The sequence below is a fragment of the Pavona decussata genome, unplaced genomic scaffold, assembly GCF_977016875.1.
Source record: "Pavona decussata unplaced genomic scaffold, jaPavDecu1.1 SCAFFOLD_127, whole genome shotgun sequence".
Taxonomy (NCBI): domain Eukaryota; kingdom Metazoa; phylum Cnidaria; class Anthozoa; order Scleractinia; family Agariciidae; genus Pavona; species Pavona decussata.
This window is the reverse complement of record NW_028145541.1, coordinates 194,681-213,037: the sequence shown is the minus strand read 5'-3', so window position 1 is coordinate 213,037 and position 18,357 is coordinate 194,681. Positions and strand designations below refer to the sequence as shown.

The 18,357-nt window shown below is 39.2% G+C and overlaps 1 protein-coding gene across 2 annotated transcripts; it reads left to right on the top strand.

Annotated features, from left to right (window-relative positions):
• The first annotated feature begins 2,866 nt into the window (after window positions 1–2,866).
• Window positions 2,867–18,319, top strand: LOC146469030 (uncharacterized). 2 transcript variants are annotated; one of them, XM_085123635.1, is made up of 11 exons: window positions 2,867–3,111; window positions 5,162–5,274; window positions 6,683–6,775; window positions 7,054–7,185; window positions 7,644–7,720; window positions 8,933–9,075; window positions 9,641–9,726; window positions 10,848–10,952; window positions 12,064–12,143; window positions 14,083–14,122; window positions 14,908–18,319. In XM_085123635.1, the coding sequence occupies exons 1-11, from the start codon at window positions 2,901–2,903 to the stop codon at window positions 16,651–16,653; spliced, it is 2,826 nt and encodes a 941-aa protein (XP_084979761.1). In that variant the 5' UTR covers window positions 2,867–2,900; the 3' UTR covers window positions 16,654–18,319. The 2 variants fall into 2 exon arrangements, with proteins under 2 accessions (XP_084979761.1, XP_084979762.1); XM_085123636.1 differs by having other exon boundaries at window positions 2,869–3,111; window positions 5,180–5,274.
• Window positions 18,320–18,357: the final 38 nt, after the last annotated feature.

Genomic DNA, 18,357 nt, shown 5'->3' with positions numbered 1-18,357 from the left:
GGGACTGGACCAAGCCTAGTGAGCTGCATTGATCAAAGGTCTAGAACAATAGAAATACACATTCAAAATAATAATTCAAAATCATATGAATTTGTCATACCATCAGTTACAAAACTGTATCTAAAGATGTTTCAAATTTCTTTTAAGCTTGTTAACAGAATAAACAATAATGCTAGTGATGTTTCTTTAACCCATAAAATATATTGAATAGTAATTTATTATTTTTTTTTTTTTGGGGGGGGGGGTCTAACAAGCGTTGACTGTAAAACTTTATGTTTCATCTATAATCACTCTATAATTAACAGTTTTGTTAACAAATTATACTCAAAAATTCTATATACTTGATGAGATAATGGTTATTCATAATTTTATTAGTTACCCCCAACAGGGAAGGGGAAGGGAGTAAAGGACCCATTGGAATCCTTGGAATGTTCAACATATATATTTTATAGACTTGTCATTCTTTAGTAAATATTGAATGTAGTTTTTTTTGCAAGCTAGTATTGTAGTGTCTGAAAGTTTTTTCTTTTGTTTGGTTATCAGTGCAAAATAACAAGAAACGATATGATTCACTAATTAGAAGTATAATTTTTATGCTAAAACCTGCTGGCTACCACAAATTTCTTGCTAAATTATATTTACTAGCAATAATAATTAAATGAATGAACATTAAATGAAGAAATGATAGAAGGGGTTTTTTTCACCAAATTATTCAGTAAAATCCATCCTCTGCCAAAATAATTATGTTAGTAAATTTGCCAATTACAAGTGGAGTGTTTGATAGGGATATAATTATGATGAAAGTGGTCACAAGGCTGTGCAAGCATTATCTACAGGTCATATGCCACACAAACTTGGGGTACTTGGCTTCCATGTTTATGTAGAACAGGTACAGGTGCAGTAGAATGAAATCAAGTATGGCCTTCTCCTGTATCTCCTCAATAATAGCGTCCCAATTGAGCCCTTCAAGGGAAGACTTGGTGTTCTTCCTTATAACATATAGCACAGAAAGTCACACCACCGCTCATCTATTTTTTTTAACAACAAATGGTACTTTAGACATGATTTTCACACTTTGCAACAGCATAATTGCTTTGGCCTCTCAACAGGAATATTTTTCTGCAAGGGAACCCACAGTTTTCTTGTCTCATACTTCGTCAATGGAGTATTTGCATGTTTTTTCAGATGAAGGGAAAAATAATATTTTAAAAAAGTTAGATTATTTTTACTCACATATATTAATGTACAGCACATTAACAGAGTACAGTTAAACTATCATTACCTTCAAATTTTTGCCATCTTTATTTAAACTAAGTGTACATTATTTGTTGAGCTATATAAAAACTCCAAGCAATATATATTATGTTATAACTTTTGTATATTTTAAGATTGAGGAGGCTTAATATTCATAAGCCTCATATTGATTTCTTTTATTGAGCCTCCACTCCACTACTTGAGTTTTTTTCTTTTCATTGTTTGTCTGTGTACATGTGGGAAAAAAATAAATGCAAAGATTATAAGGTATTTCTGCATTTCGAAGTCCAGCTTCAGGCTTCAGTATTATCTACACCTGTTTTTTGACTTGTCAAGTTGGGTGGCTCTTCACTGTCACAGTGTGTTGACCTTCTTGTAGAGAAGATGGTAGTAAGTAACAAACAACAAGTCTTTATTCTCAACTGCCCTTATACTGTAAAAGTAATCTTTAAATCTGTATGTACTATTACATTTGAGATTAAACTTTCATCTGAAGGTAACTTAACACCACGGCCCTTTACACTTTTTAGGACAAATAACCAATTGTTCTTATTTTGCATGGAATATGGAACAGTTAGAACAAAATCTGCCAAATTTCTGAAAACAAAATCTCTCAAAATTTAAGAAAAATGTTCAACACACCATTACCTCCGCCTCAAAGGGGCAATTTTTTCTGAATTATTTTTCTTTGGCAAGCTGGCCGTGGGCGGTGGCTGACAAAAGTGAAACCTTTGCTATCGTGTGCGGTGTTTGATCATCGTAGAGATGTCTTCAGCGTTTCCCTTGTGGCAAAACCGAAAGGAAATTAATCGAAACGGCAACCTGAGATGGACTCTACTCCACACCAGATCAGTCATCTCCAAACTTTTATCCACGACAAGGTTTATAGATGTTGAAGAACTTCTCTATTTTTCCATGATAACCTTCGATTCACTAGTAAATAACATGTTCGAAATATTTAGTACGTTGACGACACCAATGTCCTCTCTAATACGTTTAATGTTTCCATACTTGCGAACGGCTTCACCAATTCGTTCTCCTACCGCCTTTTCTCCCAAACTGACTGATATAATGATATTTTCCGAAAATAATTTTTTCCAACAGCGACAGTAATCAGTTTAAACTGCTCGCATTTGGCCGTGTCATTTTACAGTCGTATGACAGTAGTGGAAAACTTCCTACGATCAAACGGCTAATGTTTAGTCGGCTAGAAATTATTTCACTGACACAATCCAAAACCCGTATTTGAATTGGAGTCCTTCTTATTTTTGGTATGAAAAAAATAACATAAAATAACCGTGACACACACATAAAAATTACAAAACAGCGAGTTTGACATTTCAAATCTCCCTCCAAAACAAGGAATTTGGTTGGGGGTTTCCGGTTTGGTTAACTTCCGCAAATGACCAACGGACTTCCTGTCGGTCTTCCATTGTTATGCAGACGACCAATCGAAAAAATTAAATTTTTCCATTATCCCAGAGTCTCTCCTGGCGCCGCCCCGCTGACCAAAAAGCCTGAGGACTCTGGGTACGAGATTGCGTAAGAGCGCGAGAGAGCGCGAGAGTATGGCAAAAAGCCTGGGAATAGTGGCCGCCACATAAGATAGGGAGTCTGGATACCAGCATAAATTATTGTCAATCAAAATGGCGTCTACTCCAGCAAGCAGTGAAGTAGATCCCGAGGAAGACGCCGGCACCATGCGAGTGGACACGCAAAAGACGGGACGAGCAGCCGAATATCCAGACTTTGCAATCATTTGGTCATTTCTGGAGAACTTTAGGCACCTTTTGCATTTCCCCGATCTGTCCTTGGATGACCTGGAAGATGGATTCAACAGCCATTCGTCTGAGAACGGTAAATGCCTAACTGATGGCCAATTTGTGTTTCATTTTGCTGCAACAGTCGCAGCTCTTTTACACAAAAGTGGACCATTTCACCCTCTTTACAGAAGCCTGAGTAATCTATTGGAGCATTTCCTATCCTTGTGGTTTGGTTAAGTCGACGATCAGGGTTTTTGATGCGCATGTTTTGTGTCTCTATCGTTCAGCTTTTGTTAGGCGCTGGAACAAAGCGCTTTTATGCCAGACAGCTGCGCTGTTTCATCTCAGTGTCATTTTCGAAACTTTCTTCACTGTTTTGGCTCAGATGGTTGTACAATGCGTGGAACATCGCCTCGTTATCAGTTTTTGTTCTCGGAAAAGACTGGAAGACGCACAATGTTACGTTCCTAACAGTTAGCTTTTTCACCCTAAGCAACGGTGTCAAAAGTTCTGTTGTTATTCAACTTTTACTTGGCGTGATTTCGCCTTTTAGCCTTTATTCATTTACGGCACATTTATTTTGGTCCGAGACTTAAGCTTTAGTGCCTTCAGTTTTAGCTGCAATGCTCTCGACTTAAGACTGTTAAGCTTATCGTGTTTATAGGATCTGTGCGTTCGGTTACCGGTGATTTCACTACTGTGCAGTTTAGTCTTCGCTACGTTTTAAAATTGACATATTCTCTAATATTTGAGTCCAATTTACTCCTCACAAAAACATTTTGAAACACAGATAATTTTTAACCCGGACTCACTGTAAAAACAAGAAATAATCACATTTTTATTCTTAACTTTGTAGTGAAATGACTTTGTGAATCTGAGCCAAAACAACAACAAGAACATAATAAAAAAGGATCTAAAGTGCTCTATAGATTGGAAATTAGAAATTTTGGCTTTTGTATGTCCTCTCCCCACCCTTCTGAATTTCTAGTGACCCTCCAAGGGGTGGGTGCGAATTTTTTTTGGAACTTTTGGATTTTTTTTGGAGCTGTTATTTTCTCCTGTCATAGCCATGACCCTTAACCCTTTAAGCCCCAGTGGTGACCAACATCAATTTTCTCCTTACAATGTTGCTGCTTGATTAAACATTTAAGTCAGGAAAATAAAAGAAATAATCACCAAAGATGAAATGCTTTGATTTTTTGACAAAATCTCCCAACTAGTAGCATAAGAAACATATGGAGGACAGTGAGGAGAATATACATCTTGACACTGCGGTCAAAAGTGTTAAGAAAATTAGTTGTACTTGTTGAAATACTGGCCTATGGGAAGAGGAGAGACTCTGGGAAATGAGGTTTCTTCTTTATTGTGGAGTTGGCTTGCTAGGCATTATTTTATATGGATAAGGAGGTTAGATACTGGGGTGCTGCGTCAGTGGGAAGTAGAAACAAATGTTTGGTTTATTAACAGAGTTCATAACTAAAGGTAAATTGGCCACCGTAAAGACGTTTCGAACGTACATGTAAGCCCTTTGTCTCTTTGGTGAAGGGGTTACACTCGAAATGTCAGCACTCGCATCTCTTTACAGTGGCCAGTTTACCTTAAGTTATCAACTCTGTTTATAAAACAAACATCCATAACTTAACAAAGGACAAGTCATGACCTGCTCAAGCGCATTTTGGAAATGAAAGCGTGAGAACCTGAAAACAGTTAGAGCCTAATGTTTTTCAAGTTGCAGTCCATTCTAACCCAGTACACCTGTGGGTAGTGACACCCATCTATAGTCTTAGTATACTGGGGTGACAATCTGCAAAAAATTTGAGTGATACTTTTAGGTTTCTGTTGATGAAAAAATGTTTCAGAGTTTTTTTATATGACACCAAATTCCTGTAATACTTCCTCTTTAAGAATAGCATTTGAAAGTGACTTGTAGCCTTTAACAACTTGGTCATTTTGAGGGCTACTTTTCTGCATTTCTGTGGACTTGGAAATGAGCGTCCACATCTGTATGCAATCATTGGGTTGTGCTTAATGGAAGTAAAAAGTATTGAAATTTAAGAGAGAAATATTTATTGTCATCATCACAGGCTGGTGACTTTCCAAAGTGAAGTTTCTGTTTATTTATTGGCAGATGATTTATTTTTCAGCTTTCATTGATTCCACAGGCAACGTCGAGATCATAGCAGAATTATACAGGAAGCTTTTGAGAAGGATAGGACTCTCTGTAAACCCAGAAAAATGGGAAAAGTCATTGTTGAAAGTAAGTGGTTGGCATCCACCCCCTAAAAATGAACTTTTGGGCCACTTTGGTTCAGTAAATTTAGCAAACTTTTCTTATTTTGGGTGTAGGGGGCGGGGTTACACACTTTTTTGCTATCATGAATGTTATGGGTGCTTACCATTTACATGGAAAACACAGAAATTCCAGTTGGAAAATCAAAGGGTACACATCATTCCATTTGGAGTACTTCTGAAATTATGGGCTTCTGGTCAAAGTGATACATTTTTATTACTCCTTTTGGGAGTTACAGCCGATGTTCATACATTTTGCATGTTATCCATCCTTGGTTAACCCTTTCCCGTCCGAGGGAAATGGCGAATTTTTCTAAATCGCTAACTATGAACTAGGAGACCACATGTGATATACCATTTAAAAGGTATTTTCTGGGGTGTGCTATAAATCACACCAACAGAGATGGAGGTCACATATTAGAGTGAAAAAAGTCCAAAACGAAAGAAGAAAAACTTTGAAAATTTTCTCATTGGTTGTACATACTGGGTATCCCCCTAAACTATAGCTTAATGTACAGCTCTCAGTGCATTGTTTGTTGTAAGATATCAACTGGACCCTTTACGTACAAAGAAAAAATAAATCCAAAAGTTTGAGGGGTGGTAAATCAAGTCTCATATAGGAGGGGGGCATGATTTTATGCCTTCAATCTATAGATCTTTCAAAGATCTTTTGGTTGTGCAAATTTCACACAATTATTGACCAAATACTGAGCTCATAATTACATCTTGTGCCATATGGCACTCTTGGTCGGGAAAGGGTTAAGACACTCTAGTATAAATCCTTTCGTATTTATGCCGAAAATTTCCATCCGGGTGGTTTGCATAACTGGTAAGCACCCCATGTATCATGCGAAATCAAGATGGCCACAGTTGTAAAGAGAGCAAAGAATGCTGCATGATGTTTTTTAAATCATTAAGTGCAAATTACTACTCTGTGAACTAGTCACTACCTGTTTGAACATTGAAGGGAGCTCTGAACCCCTTTCATAGAATGTTGTGAAACTTTCCAAAAAGTTGTTTCTGTACATGCTGATTGTAGTTCCATAATAATTAATTAGGTGTGTTTTTAACAGGTTAGACTGTTGCTATGCTAACCTATTAATGTTGAGAAAATGACCATAACTTGTTCACTGAAGTTAAGGCATTTGTTTAATATCACTATTGTTCCATCACCTAATAAAGAGTGGTAGTATTGATCCATCAAAGTGTAAGCACTGGAAACTGATGGAAAGTGATGGAAACCAGTGCCAGCCACCCTTAATGATAAATTAAGGTGGGAGACTGACTTGAAGGTAAAAATACAGTATAGTCAAGAGTATGTGTATTGTACATAACATAAGATAACAAAATTAATATACATCTTGGCCCATTTTCAGGTTGTTAAAGAACATGGTCTACTCTGTGCTTGGGATTTGGAGCAGTTTGGGTATGAAGAGCTTAAAGTTGCATCTAAGCTGGAGCTTTTTAAGGTTTGTGATGTCAGTGGATCCAAACAGAACACTGGGCGTGGTAACCATGTGTTATTAAAAAATTATTTAAAGTTGGAGACATTGTTGCAAGAATGGACAGATTTGAGCGCTGACATTTCAAGCATGACGAAGGGCTAACCCTCAAAACTTCAGCACTTAAATCTCTTTATGGTGGCCAATTTACCTTTATTCATCAACTCTGTTGATAAACCAAACATTCATTAAATTTCTGGTACACTTTCAGTTACTGAATTGTGTTTTCATTTTGTAATTTGTAGGTGTTGCTGGAATGTCAGTTTGATCAGAATGATAAACTCAAGAGTTCAGTGAACAAAAGTTTTGATGCTGAAGATCTTCGTATGCAGCCAGTTGGACGAGATTTGGATGGATTTATTTACTGGTACCATGAGGTAAGGCTTAAAAATGTATAATTTTTTATTATTAAACATTTTGAATGCTTTTCAGTGGCAAAAGTAATCCTCATGACTCCGCAATGTAACTTAACGTGTGTAAATTCTATTCTTTGGAGAAAAAGGTTTTAAAGTCTGACCTTTCACATCTATTGCAGAAGCTTCATTTATTTAGTGGAATGAAGTGTAAAAACACAGCTTTTCATCTCACCTTTTATCACATAATCCTTTTGGATCATGTGATGAACGGTGAGTGAAGACTGCTGGTATATTATATCCTCTGATGAAAAGTTTTGAAAAGATGAAAATTCCTTTGTTCTGTGTTACAAGCGGAAATATCTGGGACCCCTTTTAATCTAAAAAGTCCCTCTAAAATCTCGGAAGGAGACCCATGGGCCCTCAGAAGGCAATTTCTGGAAGAAACTCTTACTATCAGGAGTTCTTTCTTTTTGTTTTAGGATGGTTTTAATGGCGTGCGACTATACACCACAGAGGAAGACGAAGTAAACTGTGAATCATGGAAATTGTTAGCTGGGTGGGTAAAGTTCAATCAATTACCTGTTGCAATTAAAAATGTTGTTGTTGTCGACAGTTTGACTGCTTACTGTTAGTCTTCATCGGGTGATGAGGTCGACTGATCATGCTTCAGTATTTACAGCTGTTTCGACAAAGGTTGTCCAAAAAAGCATAAAAGCGTGCGCGACAATGCCGAAAGGTAGTCTGTTGAATACCCAATAAATTTCAATAAAAGCTCAGAATCCATATTGCCCGCCATCTCAAGTCTTCACTGTACGGTCGAGGCATTATGGATTCTGAGCTTTTATTGAAATTTATTGGGTATTTCCCAGACTACCTTTCGGCATTGTAGAGTATGCTTTCATGCTTTTTTTGGACAACCTTTGTCGAAACAGCTGTATACAACGTTCTGCTGTGATTGTTGGATTTAGCAGTTTACTTGCGAAGCACATACAGCAAGTAAAGATTACTGTAAATCCTTTAATAGCCACCCCCTTCCCCCCGGGGTAGAAAGTTCTTAACCTTTCAGCCCCAATTCAGTGCATCAACATGTATATACTTCTCACTGTTTTCTCTGTATTGTGCAGTTCCAGAAAAAAATCCATACCCACCCGGTGGAAGGTCATTGGAAATTCTTAGGGGCGGGGTCTTAAAATTCAAAATTTTAGAAGCAAAACTGTATGAAGCTAAACTGGAATTTCCTAGGGGGACAGGGGGTGCAAAACAAAAAACCTTCCATGGGGGAAGTATGGATATTTTCTGGAACTGCCATTTTGTATTAATGGCACTAGTTAGGACAATTTCTTTAGATATCAAAACACACGCCTTTGGTGATGATCTTGTTTATTCTCATAACCTGTGTGTTTGATCAAGTAGGGACATTGTTAGGAGAGTTTACATGCTGGCCACTATCGAGGGTTAAAGGGTTAAGCTGTGCTTGAAATAAAAAAGCTCCCAAATATTGAAAAAGCGTCAATAAGATGGGTCAAATTTAAGATAACTAAAAAATGTTTGCTTTAACAGTAAATTTCCTTGGAAAATTGTGATTTGGACTACCAGTTGTGTATTTCATGGTGGGCTAACTGCAATTCAAATAATTTTCTGTAAAGGCAAATTAAGAATAACAAAACCCTGTAACTCATTATTTCACACCTAGTGAAGCAGTCTTGCTTTTTTTTTTTTGTAGTCACCATTTAAAATAGAATTTAACATGCAATTTTTTTTCTTACAGGGAAACAGAGGAACTAGCCGAAGTTGTTCAATTTCTTGAGTCCAAGTCAGAAGTAAATCCCAAGGAAAAAGCTCTCGCAAAGAGAGAGGAGATGAAAAAGAAGGGAGAAATTAAAAGCCCTGGGAAGAAAAAAGGAAGAAAAGGTCAGTTGTTTAGCATGAAATGCGCAGAATATCACCCAATACTTAGCCGATGAGGCCGCAGGCTGAAATGGCTAAATCAGGGGATATTCCACAAGATTGAGCAGGATAATAATTTTATTATTCAACACTTTGATAACATTTAGCACAGATTTATTGTAGAAAAGCTACTAAGAGATGATCTTCATTTTGCCACTTTTCTCCCAATACACTTTTTAATCTTATCTTCAATTAGCATAATTGCCCTTAGCAAAGCTAATCCGGCAATGGAGTGGCCAGCGGGAGCGCAATAGATTAAATTATACATGCAGAACATATAAAGAACTAGGTTACATTATTGATTCATAAGGAAGTTCAAAAGCTTGGAAGTGTGTTGGATACTCCACTGATAAATTCCGAGTAAGAGCCAGACTTGACGATGTCAGGTGGTAACGCATTCCATGCTGGGATTGTTCTTAAAATTACACATTCCCTATCACAGGATATCTGTTTTGTATGGACAAGATTTGTCAATGCACCATGACCGTATTTGGGCAGTCTCACGATGTATTATTTCCTTTTTTTGTAGGCAAAAAGAAGGAACCCATCGCAGAAGAAGACTATGATGATGATAATCCTTGTGCGCGATGTTTTTCTAACGTCAGACCTGATTCGGTGAGTCAACTGATATTTTGTGTCCGTTGATACAAGTACAATTAACTCTGTGACCACTCCAATGGGATGAATAGGCCAGGTTGCTCAGTGCTGTTGGTTCTTGCTGTGGTCTCAACAATTCATTTTTTTAAAAGCCTATTGCAGTGTGAGATGAAAGTATAATTGACAATGAATTATTGCAGATTTAGGCACGCAAATGTAGCAAAGGCGGGTCAAAAGCTGTAAAGCTTCCTCAACTTATAAAGTGATTTTGAAATGCATATTTAGGGCTCAAAGATCATGAAAGGTCTTAGCCCTAGTTAAAACATTGTTCAAATTGCATCATATGAAGAAATGAACCCTATTGCCAGAAAGATCACATAAAAAATAGTAAGTTCACCAAGTTTGGTTATGTTTCACTGTGTAGTAACTAGGCTGTGACCTGTCAAAGGTCATGCAAATTCCATACAAATGTCTCTTAATTCTGAGATGGCGTCCCCTAAATCCATACTTCGACATACTAAGTCTCAAATGTTTCCGATTTTTGAAAACCTTCTGCATGGTTGCAATCTAACAACAGAACCTCAAACTTGGTAAACTAGCTAACTTTGATGTGATCTTTCTTGTGACGGACTCCAATTTCTGATTAAATGAAAATTAAACACCTTGTATCCATTTTAAATTCATCGCCAATAGATGAGCTTGGGGAAGGTGCCTTAGAGAAGGTGCCACCAGGCGAGATACAAGTAATGAGTAGAGCATACAGGTATCTATGGCAACCCTGCGAGCGGTAACCAACCAGGCACCGTCACACTAATAGAATCAGTGGAGATACCATGACCAAGAGAAGGGGGGAGGGGTGGGGGAGAAGGAGCAAAAGCACGCCACGAGCAGGTTCAACGCTCAGTGCAATTGGACGTCCTCACAGAGCTGGAACGCAACACCCGTCAGCCCTGCAAAAGCCCTGTATGAGACCCCAACTGCGCATGACCACTCAAACGCCGTGAAACAGCATTGGCTCAAGTCTAACTTAGCCTAAATTACATTTAACCGCATTGAACTCTGGAACGGGCAATTACTGAATGAGTTCGTAACTTTGCATTTGTGGATATAGGCTTTTCAGTACCGTTGTTTTGTTGCAGATTCTCTTGTGTGACAAGTGTGATGCAGCTTACCACACTGCTTGCCTTCGTCCTCCTCTGCTTACTGTGCCACAGGGGGACTGGTTCTGTCCTTTCTGTCAACAGGTAATTGTCTATTGTATTGAATTTTCCTTGGAGTATTTCTTTTTGTAAAATGACTCCTGCATGCTGTCTAACCCAACCAAATACAAAAGTGTATCAAACAACAGAAGCTTTTGAATTGGGCCTGACCTGGATAATGTCAATTTTGTTCGCATGATTGCAAAACATGCAATCTATGGGAAAGTGCACATGACAGAATGTTTTTATTTTTTATTTGTTTGGTCAAATTCGTGTTGTTCTCGTATGAAAATCGAAAAACAATTCCTTGTCAACTTTCCTTCCCTGAATTTGAAGCGTATGAAAGTGTCAAACTTGACTTTCTGGTTGTGTACAGTACTGCTTAACACGGGAGACTGGGGATAGTAGATCTGTGACGTCAATACAGGAATGCTAGTCTCGCGATTTCTCTATTCCTCAGTGGTTTTTGTGTGCAGAGGAAGAAAACTGTGTGGACGAAATTATGAATGGGATTGTTGAATACTCAGAATGAAACAACTGAGGAATAGAGAAATCACGAAACTAAGCATTCCTGTATTGACGTCACAGTCCTATTATCCACAGTCTCCGGTCTTGCGCGGTATTGTCCCTACTGGAAGTGTAATTTGACGCTTTTTCAAGTATACATGTCCAACAATGGGACGACAAATTTAGAAGGAAGTCGTGTTTTGATTTTCATACGTGAACAACATTAACATCTTTCGGTGTCCGCGACATCGAAGCGATGTATGGACAACCGCGCGAACTCGAGAACTCGCGCGAGTAATCGAAACCCGTGACGATGAAAAGTTTGACATTTTGACATGTTGACACATTTTGGAAAAAGTGGGCGGCATGAGGTGTTTAAGAAAATGATTACAGGCTCCTCTTCTTTCCCTCTTTTTCCCTCCCCCATATCCCCACGCGTTTTCGTCCCCTCGCACTCTCCTTCGCGCATCTCGCTAGGAGCCTGGAACAGGCTATTGTACCTACGCCTGTGTTTGCGTCGCTTGTGAAAACCAGGCTTAAAGCTCCCTATTGCTGCTGGGAAAATGGAGGGTCTGTTGGGTTGTACCGTGTGGATTTAGAAGTTGATTTATTCAACTTACCATGCTATATGTTTTCTTTGCATTTTTAGCTGGCTTTATTAGAAGTCTTAAAGGAGAAAAAGACACGTTTAGCAGCTCGGATGAAGTTGAGACAAAGACAAGCCAAAAGGTGACCTCAAATTTCAATACTACTTCCAGAATAGCAGCATGCAGGCTGGTGAATAGCATTTTTAGTTTTCCCACAAAAAAACAAGGCCCAAGGTCTTGTAACAAATCACACAACAATTCGGGCGAGATCGAAAAATTCTGCCCGCTGCCGAAACCAATCAGATTACATCATTTACAGAATCCCCCCCGCTCGCACAATGAGAGAAAATATAGTTATTTTCCGTTCCGTTTTGAAATTTTAGGGCCTTGTTTTGGTGAAATTTTCTGAATTGGTTTTCGCTCCTGGACTTTATTCCATGGTAGAAATCAACGTCAAAAGTTGCTGTGAATGATGATGGATTAGCTTAAAGTTTTTGCTATCAGAAAGCAAATTTTGTCGTTTTTTCAAATTGTAGGAGGTACTGAATCTTCAGGTCAGATAGAGTGTGTTTGAACGTTGTTTCTAAGGTTAGTTTTTTGTTAATTTCACGTCAAAACTTGCTACCTAAATCAGATTTCGTAGTTGAATAGGAATCCTTATTTTTCTAAAAGAAAATTGAACTTGCTTCGAGTCCTGTTTTTCTTAAATGCTTTTACATTTGCTGCTATCGGCTAGATGTGCTCTAAAAATCTTAATTCTGCCTGCGAGAGCCGTTTCTGTGTTTTTATCTATTTAGCTGTCCGATCGCGTTCAACCACTGATCGTCCAACGTGTCTGTGGTCTCTGTTTGATAACGAGGCCAAATGCAATCAGGCCATTTCCGAGTTGCTTTGAACCTCATTATGAAAGCGAGGCTTCGAGCATAGTTTTCCTTATGAAAATTATTTGTCATTCATCTGCCAACAAAACTAAGTTTCATATCAGAAAAACTTTGCACTGAGCCTCGCTTTCGTAATGAGGTTCAAAGCAACTCGGAAATGGCCTATTATCTTTTTAGCACTGGGCCTTGCTTTGGTGACGAGACAGACGCTGACTCTGTAAAGGCCCAGTTCACACGCTTTTAGTCTTTCATCTGCTCGTTTGTCTTCTCGAGGTTCAACAACGAGACGTCGCTCTAGTTTGACCCTCAACTCTAACGCGTTCATGCTGATTCCCTTCTCACCCGAGGAGTGTGAATCAGCTCGACAGGGTTTCGTTACAAACGATGAGACTTCAAACTCCCTCTCTCCTTTGCCGCCAAAGAAGTTGCATGGAACATTGCATCAGAGTGGATTTTAATTGGATTTTGAAAGGAATTCGCGTTTACTTTGGATTTCATTATTATGCTCTTTGGTTTGTGAGCGACAATTTTCTCAATCAGTTAGAAATTTGCCAAAACCAACCGTGACTTATCCGCACGCGTTTTCCTCGCGACTGCATTTAGTTAATAGATTTTAACGATTTATGTATTAGTTCTATTTGCTCCGAGTTCTGATTGGTCCTTTGTGATTCGTCAGCGTGATTATTGGTATTCCGTCATTCATTTCAAAGCTGCTCCCACTTGCAGCATTATTTTGCGGGATTGGATGAAAAATGTGCTCTACTCGAGAGTTTCCTCAAGTTTTGAGCAGTTTAAAATGTCTCCAGCTGTCGGCACAGTTTGCCAACGATTGTGGCAACTGTTTCATTTAACTGGAGTTGCTTTGAGCCTGTTGAGTGGCGCATAATCCACCATAGTAGGGTGGTTATGTGTGGCAGGTCAACGGCTACTAGCTTTTCAATGATCACCATACCCACTTGTTCTCTTACTTCTTATGTAGTAATTGCTTGCCATAATTGTGGTAGTCGCCATCTCATTAACTTTCCAAAATGCTCGTGTTTTTGGATATACTCTTTTTCTGTAGCTTTCTTTGACCCTCGTAGCTGTGACGTTGACGTGATGTTGTCTTTCACTGCAACGAATATACAGAGTTTGCATTTTTTCTTTACGCATGCGCAGACGCGTTTTTCTTATATTTCATTGAATCTTGTTTCGTTTTAGGTTGGGCTTCGCCGGGATCGACTTGAATAACATTTTACAGGTATGTTATAACGCAACTTGAATTAAAATATAAAGATTTACGTCGTGTAATCTTTGAAACATAATTTCTGCGCTTTAGGTCCGCGTTACATGACATTTCAGTCCAGCTTTCTTTCATGCCCTACAGATAAAAATTAAAAATGAGCTCACAATTTATAAATTAGTTTACATAGCGTAGTCTTTCCCTCTCCTCTCCCTTCTATCTCCTTTCTTCCCTCTTTTTTTGTCATTCTGAATCTTCTCGGGCCAAGAAACTGGTGTATCAATTTCGTTTCACGAGATGTGCTCAAATTTCATCGGCCACGTTTTCAAAAAAATTGGCTAGAATCAAACTGTTCTCTTTCGATGTTTGTGCGTGATAGTTGATTCGGACAGCGCCCTCAAACTATCTCGCGCCAGAAATGTCGAACTCATGTTTGATGAAAAAAACAAAAAACAAAAACAGCGCACTTACTGTTGATGACCAAAGTAAAATTTTTTGACTGGAAGATTTACATTTTAGTCAGATTTTGTTTTGTTGCTTGTCGAATGTCGCGAAAAATCTACAGGCTGAAATTGTCCCGGCAAATTTTGAAAGATTTTATTGAGCTTTTTTTTAATATTCCAAAATGGCTGCCGTAGCATTTTAATATTCTTTTGTTCAAATTGACATTAGCCCTTCTTAGGTCTCAGGTTAGTTTATAGGCCTTCTCTTCTCTCACTGGTGAGCGTAAAGTACCCCTAAGGGTCTGGGACCAGCTAACGCCTGGATACCACCCTGAAATTGTCCTTTTTGTTTTGTTTTAGAAAACATCGGATGACGAGGAAGACCAAGGCATCAGGCGCTCTGGACGTGCAAGAAAAACTGTGGATTACACGTTTAAGGAATTCGAGGAGGACATCACGTCTGCTGTGGAGAACGACAAGAAAAGGTTCAAAGCAGAAGAGGTCAACGGAGAAGAAAAAGAGTTGCTATACTCTAAGCCCGCCTACGAAACGGGTAGATTGCTCGGGACGGGAGGTCGAAACACCCGTAGATCCCGCAGGTTGATGGATCTTGATTACGAAAGCGACTCGGAGTCGCGGACGAGTGGGTACGAGTACGAAGGGAACTCCGATGAAGAGGGCCAGCAGGCTTCCACGTGGCACGGGAATCTTAGAAAGCAGCGGCGGGTTATTGACGATGATGATGACGACGATGGGAACGTCGAGGTTCAGAATAATAACGCAAACGAACCTAAAGTTTCGCAAACTGATCAAGGTGAGGCGTCTCAAGATAGCAAGGAAGAGAACGTGAAAGACGAACTCACAGGGCTCAGTGAGCCGGCCAAATCGCAAGAAAACAGCGGGAATGGTGGCGCAACAGCAAACAAAGCCGACGATCAAGAATCGAAGACAGACGATGACAACAAAGACGACAAAAGCGTCAAAGCTGCGAGTTCCGGGAGCGAGTCCCAAGTGGGTGTGGCCACTGTTTTTGCAACTCCCCAATCTCAGAACACGGCTCTTCCTGGCAACAAGATTCATCCGCATTCTCGGATAGCTTCCGTTGCTCCAGTGGCTCGAAACCAGCCTGTTACTACCGACATGAACCAGTTCATGTCGCCCACAGGCTATCCTCCAGAGGGAGTGTTCCCTAACCCCCCGAATTTTGACATTTTCAAGCCACAATTTCCTGCTAAACAGACACCGAATTACCTAGGGTCAAACTTTGCCGGCGTAAACATGGCTGCAACAGGGAATAACTTTACAGGAACTGCAAATCTTTCGCCCAGCAGTGCTTCAGGGATGCTCCAAGGTGGGTCCTCTTTTCCAGGTTCTCAGGGCGTCGGGGTCCCTAATGCGAGAACAAATTTCGGAGGACCCGGTCTTACAGCTACTGGTCAAAGAGCGCCTAATTTTTCACCATCAAACCTAAATTTCCCGAATACAAATTTAGCTGGGCAAAGTATGTCTGGAGCAAATTTCAGAGGTTCATTCACGACTGGAGGGCTGAACAACTTGGGACCTTCGGTAGGAGGGAACATTGGGACAGCGGCGAATTTTGTTGGAAGTAACACGTCTGCAAATAGCTTAGGAGGCTTTGGTACCATGAAAAGTCCAACCCAAACTACGTCTGGCTCGTTTTGGGGAGGTCAGAGTGAAATCAATAGCGTTTACAATTACCAGGGGTTTCCACAGTCAACCGGCACCACACCAGCTGCTGTCAGTAGTCCTACGAACAACCAGACTTTACCATCACTTTACCCCCCTGCGTCTCAGTTGGCAGAAAGCAGTCAGTACGGAGGCTATAACCAACAGTTCCAAGCAACTTCTAACGTGCAGAATAATTACATTGCGCCGCAACAAAGCGGGAACTTCCCGAATTCCAGCTTTTTTGCCACGACACCTCGACAGCCGCCACCTCCGTATTCGGCAAATGCTTCGCAGAATGCGAACTTGTACGCGAACAGTTCTCAGGAAAACCGCAATCTTGCGGGCAACCAGTGGACTTATCCCGAGGCTTACGGGTATTATCCCGGGCAAGGCAACGCTGCGGGACAAAGTTTCTAAAAGTGTGCTCTTGCCATGTCTACACAAACTTGGATTATAAAGGGCAATCAAACATCAGGGTTAGCTTTAAGGAAAAGTTCGTTCACATGATAGGATTTAACACGTTAAACTAGTTTAAGGAATATGTTTATTGGTGTGGATGCGGTGGTGGTGGATGAATGTAAAGTTTTGTTTATAGCATACCGTAACCATACAGTGAGACAAAACAATCAAGCTAGGTTTCAGAACGCTCTTTATATAATCATATCCCCTTCAAATATGCATTGCGCGCGTTATATAGTCAATTTATCAAATATTGTAAATATTACATACAAGTTGCATACGTGGGCTTTCGAAGGAATCAACCTTGAAAAGTATATGGAAAACGTTTTGACAATTCTCTGTTTTTTGTTTAGTTCAATTCATTCCTAGGTGGATCTTCAAACTTTAAGGACCTATAAATATTTTCTTACATTTGAAGACACGTTTTGTTTCGTTCTCGTTTTTTTCTAGCTCTTCCGGAAGTAAAAATTCGCCGAAAAATCATTCAGACACTTTTGTTTAAAAGCAGTTCAAACTTACCTACATCAACATAAAATAAGCAAGAGGCTAGGTGTTTAGGGGGAGGGGGGTTAGAAACGAAATCAGTTTTTACTATGTTTTCAGCAAGGTCGCCATTTACAGGAAAATGCTTATTTTTGCGTCAAATCTTAGAAGGAAGCAAATATGTAGGTATAATAACCTTCAAAATTTCATGCTCAAGGCGACACGCAGCCTTGCAAAGCAAATACGGTATCAGTATGAAAGTAGATCAGTAAGAATTTGAGCTCACGGTCCAGTTGTTCAAAGCCCGATTAAGCTAATCCTGGGTTAACGTGAACTTTGATTCGATAATCAATAATTTTCGTTCCTTATTTTAAACTTAGACTTCTCTTTACCATAAGCTTCAAATTAACTTTTTAAAACATTTTTAACGCGCGAGATCAAAACCTCGGCTAACTTTTAATCGGGGATTAGCGTTAATCGGTTTTCGAACAACCGGGCCCAGAATACAGATATCCTAGAATATCTCGACGGTCGTACACCTGAATCTTCGTTTTAGGCAATGTCTAACACAAAAAAGATTATCTGATGGATCTTTCGAGAAGTATAGGCTTGTCAAAAAGCAAAAATTCGAAAGAGTACGAGTTTTATTTTAACAGCAAAACGAAAGCAATGAATAAGATAGTCATGCCGTATAGCATGAATTGTAGTCTTTCGAATGTGCATTTACGTATGACAATTGGAATAGCTACGAGCATTTGCAAAAGATTTGAAACGCGCCTAATAATTGACAAGTTTCGCTTATATGAAGGTATTCTATCTAGAAGTTTCGTTTCTTTTTCTGCGCATCGCCTGAAGATTAATATATATCATAGCAAAAGAGGGAGAGAGAATCATATTTTGACTTATCACTTGGTAATTTAAGGTTTAAACTTGAACAAGCACAACCTGTAAAGAAACTTAACTTTTTTTCGCGACCATAATTCAACGTCTACATTTTTATTTTATTTTTTAATGGGTATACATAGACTCGTGCACATACAGTCACGACTCTTATATCATTCTTATTGAACAAGTTGTAAACCTCTTGTATGTTATGGAAAACCGGAAAATTGGTATAATAAAATGAAACGAAATAAGTGTGTCAGATTTGTTCCATTTTCTAACCTAGTTTGTCCTCAT